The 8,178-nt window shown below is 34.7% G+C and overlaps 1 protein-coding gene across 1 annotated transcript; it reads left to right on the top strand.

Moving 5' to 3' along the window:
* The first annotated feature begins 3,914 nt into the window (after nucleotides 1-3,914).
* Nucleotides 3,915-6,700, top strand: LOC100376990 (uncharacterized). Its single transcript, XM_002739569.4, has 3 exons — nucleotides 3,915-3,984; nucleotides 4,502-5,204; nucleotides 5,944-6,700. Exons 2-3 carry the CDS (start codon nucleotides 4,511-4,513, stop codon nucleotides 5,988-5,990), a joined length of 741 nt encoding a protein of 246 aa, XP_002739615.2. The 5' UTR covers nucleotides 3,915-3,984; nucleotides 4,502-4,510; the 3' UTR covers nucleotides 5,991-6,700.
* The last annotated feature ends 1,478 nt before the right edge of the window (nucleotides 6,701-8,178 follow it).

Below are 8,178 nucleotides of genomic sequence, written 5' to 3'. Positions count from 1 at the left end.
AGGTAGCAATAATAACCAAATACGTCTAGGTAGCAATAATAACCAAATACGTCTAGGTAGCAATAATAACCAAATACGTCTAGGTAGCAATAATCACCAAATACGTCTAGGTAGCAATAATAACCAAATACGTCTAGGTAGCGATAATAACCAAATACTTCTTGTTAGCAATAATAACCAAATACGTCTTGGTAGCGATAATAACCAAATACTTCTTGGTAGCAATAATAACCAAATACTTCTTGGTAGCAATAATAACCAAATACGTCAAGGTAGCAATAATAACCAAATACGTCTAGGTAGCAATAATAACCAAATACGTCTAGGTAGCAATAATAACCAAATACGTCTAGATAGCAATAATAACCAAATACGTCTAGGTAGCAATAATAACCAAATACGTCTAGGTAGCAATAATAACCAAATACGTCTAGGTAGCAATAATAACCAAATACGTCTAGGTAGCAATAATAACCAAATTCGTCTAGGTAGCAATAATAACCAAATACGTCAAGGTAGCAATAATAACCAAATACGTCTAGGTAGCAATAATAACCAAATACGTCTAGGTAGCAATAATAACCAAATACGTCTAGGTAGCAATAATAACCAAATACGTCTAGATAGCAATAATAACCAAATATATCAGCATAGCAATAGCAAAGTAAGTCATGGAAGCAAGTCAAATCAAACATGTTATATACCTTTGAAAGGCTACACACCAATATAATAGCACTATTCAAATATTTGTAATTGTAAGCATTTTAATAGCAAAAACTCGCATATACATAACGTCTTGGTATACATGTTTTTATCTTGTTCTCGGCAACTGGTTAAATTTAATTGGATTTGTTTTGTTTTGTTTTGTTTTTACTTAAAATAAAATTGTTGATATATATTGTAGTATGCGTGGTGGAAAAATCAAATTAGTTGATGTCACACTCGGAAAAAATCTATCTTTATTTTTTTTAAATTACATCATTGTCATCATGTCCTACAAGCTTAAAATGTATTTTCAGGCTGGCAAAACATGGCGTGTGGCGAGTACCTCGCTCACTCATCCCATCCGCCACACTACGTGACTACTAGTATTCATGTCTCTTCCTAACCTCCATGGAAAACTACACCAATGAGTGTTGCCCATGGCATTGGGACACAAGATTCTTTAGTGGTGGTTAAATCGCCCTAGTGATAAACTGATAATTATCCAATTAATTGTCTCATGAAATACAAAACCTATTGTTATGCTAGACAATGTATTCTAATGTGCGTCACCAATGCAATGAATGACGCATTTTGTTTTTGTCTGATTTGATTTCTTGGAGGGGTTCAGTAATTTAGTGTATTTGAATTTTGAAATGACCAGTGACACTGACATGTTTTCAAATGAAATATAATTTTGAGATGAGTGATTGTGGTCAAAAAACATTTGCTTTCTTTCTTTTTTGTGTGTGAATCGCGTGGGATATATTGTCAAAATATAATATTCATATTGTCTAGTAGGTACGATACGGTGAGTACGGTAATACTCTAATAAGAGAGGTTGGACTGACCTTCAAGCTCTAGTTACCGTTCTCCCACTACATTTAAGGTAGCGAGAAGAGTTTGATGACTATTTTGAATAAAGCTTTCTCTGTCTGTTATCTAATTCAGAAACATAATTTAGCATAAATGATTCAAAAGCATAAGTATAGAGGGAAATGTTCGCACAAACTGGACAGTCAATGTTTATATAATTACCAATATAATAGCAATATAATATATAATTGTCTTTAAAACAAAAACAAACGTATATTTTGTCTTAGCCCGATCGTACTCGGCTCGATTTGACGGCGGTCCCAATGTGCAGTTTTGGACAATAAGCATACATTAAGAAAGAGTGTAAAAATTGTAGAAAACAGCTGACATTTTGTGTCCCGTACTACTGGTGCGATCGTGAGACATGGCCTCCATTGTTATGCAAACGCAAAACAAGGGATAATCTTCTTCCAAGCATTACTGTCCCACTGTACATGATGGCTATTTACAAACAAGCTTCAAATGTTTCTGATAAGAAATCTAATCATGGTGAAACAAAATGATCGAAGAAACAATTTTCTGCGCCAGAGTGCGACACGAAGACTATTCAGTCCAATACCCAAACAGTCTCTTCTTATTTTCTTGCTATTACTCATGAATTATTGGTGAAAGAAAAACAAGATGCTGGGTAAGTATCGCTCAGTTACGGCGTTCCCATGGATAGAAAAACAATTTTCTCTGCGCAAAATTAGTATGAAGATAACAGTTTTTGACTATGCTATATCGATGTTAGGTTCTTTCTTTGTCATTAGCAAATCTAATTTGTTATGACTGCATTCAGTACTTTGAACTTCGAAAAAAGCGTGTAACGGGTCGAACTGTATCTAGCCAATGAAACTCGTTTTATTATTATTATTATTATTTTGTAAGAGAAAAAAACGTAAAGCTATGTGAATGGATTGAACCCGCTGTTGAGGATAGAAAACTAAAACGACAGTGTCAACGAAAAATTTAAGGCGCACGCTCTCTGTGTAAACGGAAACCACGGCTTTGTGTATTTGGCTGATATTGCCGACGAGCAACAGGTTTCCAGTACTCATTTCTTCCTTTGATGTATCGGTGTCGTCACCAGTTAAGTAGTTGAAATCCTTTTCGAACCACTCGCGAGGTTGGTCATAATAATATGACCCCGCGTTACGGTGTCGCAGATTTTTATTTGCCTCGCCTGTCATCAGCATCTTCGCTTTCTATCTTTTCCTCGTCATTGCGTTAGTAAAATAGAATATTGACTTCGAAAATAAAACTATTTAAAAGAAAGATGCGCAAAGGTATGACCACAATGCTGACATCGGGCGTTAGATAAACACCATTGTTTGCTACAAAAAGCTTAACACCTGTTATAGCAGATTCGTCAATAACAGAGTGTACGAATAACCATGGTATAACCGTGGCAAATATAAACATTATGCAAATATCCACAACACGGCAGTTGTAGTTATTTTGTTAGCTTTTAAAACACTAATTTGAGCAGCTTCTTTCCGAAATTTCGATCTTTTGATAAGCTGGGATGACGCATCGATATCTAAAGTAACCGTTTTATAAATTTAAAAAAAAATCAAGAAAAAAAATGAAAATTTTCCTTCGCTACCTTAAGATGGGGTACACGTCTATGTTTTATATTTTTGCTAGTAAGACATGTCGTATAATTTAATTAGAGTGTCATTCAGGCAGGAAAGTTGAAAGCAACAGTGAAGAGTAGTCAAACAAATACTCATGAAAGCCAGAAATCCAGAAATGTTGACAACATGAAACCACAAAACCATTTTAAACTCAAACGTGAGTGTTAACATTTCTTACGTGTAATATTGTTTAATGCACATTATTGCGTTTAACATTTGGAAAATGTTTCATATTAAATGGTAAATGAATACAAACTATTACACCCGCTACAATTTGAAATTTTTTAAAGTGATTCTCAAGACGACGTACGTGTCCCAATTAGCTTTTCAAACACAATCCGAGGACTTGACAATTGGAATCGTTAAAACAATCACGATATACACCCAGGAATTAATTGAACACACGGACAATTATCCATGTCAATATACGTAATCGTAATATTCACACATGTTATTGACGACAAGCGGTCTCAGCGGGCTACTAATTTAAGTACTTTCCTACTCCGAGAAAACTCATTAAAAGCAAACCACCTATAGCTCGTAACCAATGTGATAACGAGCCGAATCGAAGAATGCAAGAATGCGTATAACGTACACGGACAATCTCAACTTCATTATAGTAAAAAGCAATTGGGCGCTTTTTTGAAGAAAAAACTCACATCCTAGTTGACGTCATATTACCCTGAGTGAGTAATATAAATATCCGCTAACGATCCCATACTTAGTATATATTGGACTGCTGTTCGCAACAGTAGCGTCTTTTTCTCATAGAGCTGGGCACTATAAGGTAGGATTTTTCGCAGCAAAATTGCATGTTCACCAGAACTATACACGAAATATGTGTTACTGATAAGAGTCAATGTCTTCCACTAATATTGCAGCCGGCGCACTTAATACTTTTCACGTATTGTCTAACTCTTTGTCTAGGCTCTGTCCCAAAAACTGCACGAGTATTTATTACAATGCATTTCAGTATGCCGTAAACTCACATACATTCAGTGTGTCCCTTGATGTGTGGCAACAATTTTTGAATCAGTACCGTACTTTCTAATTATATTCGTTTCCTGAGATTGAATCTAATTCTACCATTGAAATGTGCCGTGTGTGTAAACTTTACCGATACTATCTTTCCTTCGTACTATTACTATCAATATCAATATCGCAAAGAGTAGTCAGAAGGAATTATTTTCCAAGACCCACTTTTTGAATTAATATATTATGTGCTAATGAATTCCATGCCCTTGTATATTGATCAGCAGTAATACATTAATACGTGATCTTGATTGTGTCATGCGTGTTCACAGATATTCAAAATGAAATGTTTCGGCGTGCTTGGCCTGGTTGTGTGTATAGCATTACTCGAAACGGTAAAATCTTCGGAACTGGAAATGGATCAAGAAGCGCTATCTTCAGAAGGAGGCGAGAAACGAAAGTCGAATGGGAATAATTTCGGGAAACGAGCACCAAATATGAAAAATAACTTCGGGAAAAGACCTGACAATGACGATATCTTCAGAAATTTCGCTGGGGAAGAAGCCGAGAAACGAAAGTCGAATGGGAATAATTTCGGGAAACGAGCACCAAATATGAAAAATAACTTCGGGAAAAGACCTGACAATGACGATATCTTCAGAAATTTCGCTGGGGAAGAAGCCGAGAAACGAAAGTCGAATGGGAATAATTTCGGGAAACGAGCACCAAATATGAAAAATAACTTCGGGAAAAGACCTGACAATGACGATATCTTCAGAAATTTCGCTGGGGAAGAAGCCGAGAAACGAAAGTCGAATGGGAATAATTTCGGAAAACGAGCACCAAATGTGAAAAATAACTTCGGGAAAAGACCTGACAATGATGACATCGTTGATGATTTCGCTGGGGAAGAAGCTGAAAAACGACAGACGAATGAGAATTATTTCGGGAAAAGAGCGAAATTGGGAGATATTGTGGACGATCTAGATATTGGTTACATGCCTTCATGTAGTCTTGTGCTTTGTGATCTTACTGGTAAGTAACAATAGACTGGATACTACGATGTGACGAATTGTCAATATGAAGTTAAAATACATCCCATCCCTAGATAGTCATTTGGTTATGTCGGTATAGCTCATCCCAATGTCAGCATTAACTTTTCAAACTTTTAATATGATTGGAATTAGCATTCAATTCACCTATCAAAAGATACTTTGTCGTAAAATACATGCCCCGGACTATTTTCAATTATTAACAATCAATTACTTTTATACAAGTAAAAAAACGTTCGACACTTAATGTTTCATATCATTAAAAGTAACAGGGTCATTTTAAAATATTGTTGCAAAAACAAATTCAAATTCGAAAGTCGATAATCGTCTACTTGTCACGAATAGGTGTGAAATGACGCGTTCTGTTTATTACCAAATAAACGATATTTCTGGGTCAAAAGTACTGTCAACATGGTTTCCATGGGAATCTCACTAATCAAGCTACTGACGCATCTTTGTTACTGTCTTATCCTTAACATTTTCGCACTATTGTCACTGTCGCATCTTTTACCACGGTGATCCAATCGAGGCCATGATTTCAACGAACGAAGGAGTTAAATTAATTAATTAATTTATTAATAAATTTATTAATTAATTAATTAATTAATTAATTAATTAATTAATTTATTTATTTATTTATTTATTTATTTATTTATTTATTTATTTATTTATTTATTTATTTATTTATTTATTTATTTAATTAATTATTATTATTTTTTCAGACGAAGACTGTTTAGCCTTCAAAGATATTCCGGTATATCGTGAATAGGGAACGTACAATGACGAAAAACAGTAGATGGTCCAGACCCTACATAATCGGAATGGCAAACACGTCAATGGTACAATACATATAATCCAGCAAAGAGTATCAATTTCGAATTGAAGGAATCGAGACAGTCTACAAACTATTCACGACAAATCAGCACTAGCATGGGACCTGGGACATATAATTAAAAAGTCAATTAGTTCGTAAATTAGTTATTTATTTATTTTTATTGAGACACCGCTTGGTATACCTAATTCATACGTTGTCCCTAACGGTGGTTGAAATGCAACATCTGATGACATCAACAACGTCTTACATGTCCTCTCGGCGATCATGTCTTTAGTCTCAAGTACCATTCTTGCACGAAGGTGGGCTAAATGTGTTTGTAATCAAGAATGTAAGGGCATATAGCGAGAAAAACAACGTATACGCTCTTCGCCATAAGTCGTGTGTATTTATTTATTTATGTAAAGAACAAACAAAGCCGTGTGTTTTTCTTGGCAGCTAAATAAATGATTGCGTAATCAACTACAACTATTGAAATTATATGATTATACTTTTTGCGCGGTCGATATCTATACTGTGGGCAATGTTCATTGCATTTATTCAGATTACGTCATTTCCACTTATTCACTTGTGAATTACGAAAAGTTGTGTTTGTAACATTCCAATTGCGGGCAAAGCTTTAATAAATGTTTGTTTTGAAAACCTTACTTGGTGCATTTTCAACCTGTATTTACATAGTATGTCTACCTGTCGCGCAGATGCGATACATGCCAATGTTCAACTTTGAAATAGAGATACAATTTGCGCCATGGTATTTATGAACTGACATCTGAACCTAAAACAATCTACGATAATGTCTGGTTTTTCCCCAACCAACGTAAAACCAAAAATAAACTAGTTGTATGATTCATGAAAAACGAGTCTTGCTTTTTTCCAACTGGAACTGAATGGCTTATCCATATATAATCCACTTGTTTACAATAGAATTTATTTAAACCTATCTAATGTTGCATTGGTTTAGAAGCAGATAGTTTATGAGAAACCATTCATAAACATAATGTGGCAAGGTCTGAAACAAGTTCAATAGAAAACGCGAAGAGCCATTAAAAATAATAAAAAACACTATATGCCATGAAAATTACAATTGTCATTGGAATATGCTGAATTTGGAACACACAAACTGTTTATTTCATTATTGTACCATAATTGTTACGTCAATCCACGGCGACCAAGATTATCTATTGTAATTAATGTCCGCTTGCTCTGCTCGTTAGCAGTACTCAATAGCTTCTAGTGACACCTCCGAGGCCGCTCGTTATTGACAAGGTACCAAAATAGTGGCTTAACACTCGTGTTTTGTATCCTCCAGATATTAAACTTCACTCTGTGCTTCTGGCTATCGTGCCGTTCAATATCTGTCACGCGACTCGTGCATTGTCCTGTAAATATACAGTATAGTCGTGACACAAACACTATACGTACACAGCGTTATAGAATTAGGTAGCCAAAATATGAATTATTGTTCATATGTTTCACTCAGGGAGCATTAGCGTAATATTACGAAAGGTCACCAAATGTTCCTTCTAATTCAAAAATGAATGTATCCATAGAGATGTACGTTCCCCTTCATTGTTTTACATGAGAAAAACTAAATTCGTTTTTTTAATTTTTCTGTCGATTTTATTTTTTTATTTTTTATTTTTTCCCTATTTTATTTTTATTCGATATTAATGATTGTAGGGTGTAAGAGTGTGTCGTTTGAGCTTGATTTTCTGTATCTAGACATTTAGCACAGCTTAATATATGTTTTCAATACAGTTCTGCCGACATATACGTACTATAGCGTAATTCATGGTAGTTTACACACACACTCCTAAGCGTTTGTTACGCTCTCCGTGGAATTATAAAGCAATGATCACAGTTTGGTGCAATATAATGTCACCCCGGTGGGATTGCACTTTTTGATCTTCATGGTAAGAAATTGCTATTGATTGCAATGAAACGATCAAAATTGTGAAATTGATTATAATATATGAAATATCCTCAGATATTAACGAGAACTTGTTGCACCCCGAATTTTGTTTTTGTTGATTTGGGTTATAAAATATATCTATTGGCAAATTTATAAGCAGCTTGGAATGTTAAGTGATTCATCGATTCCTAATATCCTAACATGTTCATGTTA

This window comes from Saccoglossus kowalevskii, chromosome 1 (genome assembly GCF_978046115.1).
Source record: "Saccoglossus kowalevskii chromosome 1, keSacKowa6.1, whole genome shotgun sequence".
NCBI classification, from domain to species: Eukaryota; Metazoa; Hemichordata; class Enteropneusta; family Harrimaniidae; genus Saccoglossus; species Saccoglossus kowalevskii.
This window is presented reverse-complemented; position numbering and strand designations above follow the sequence as displayed.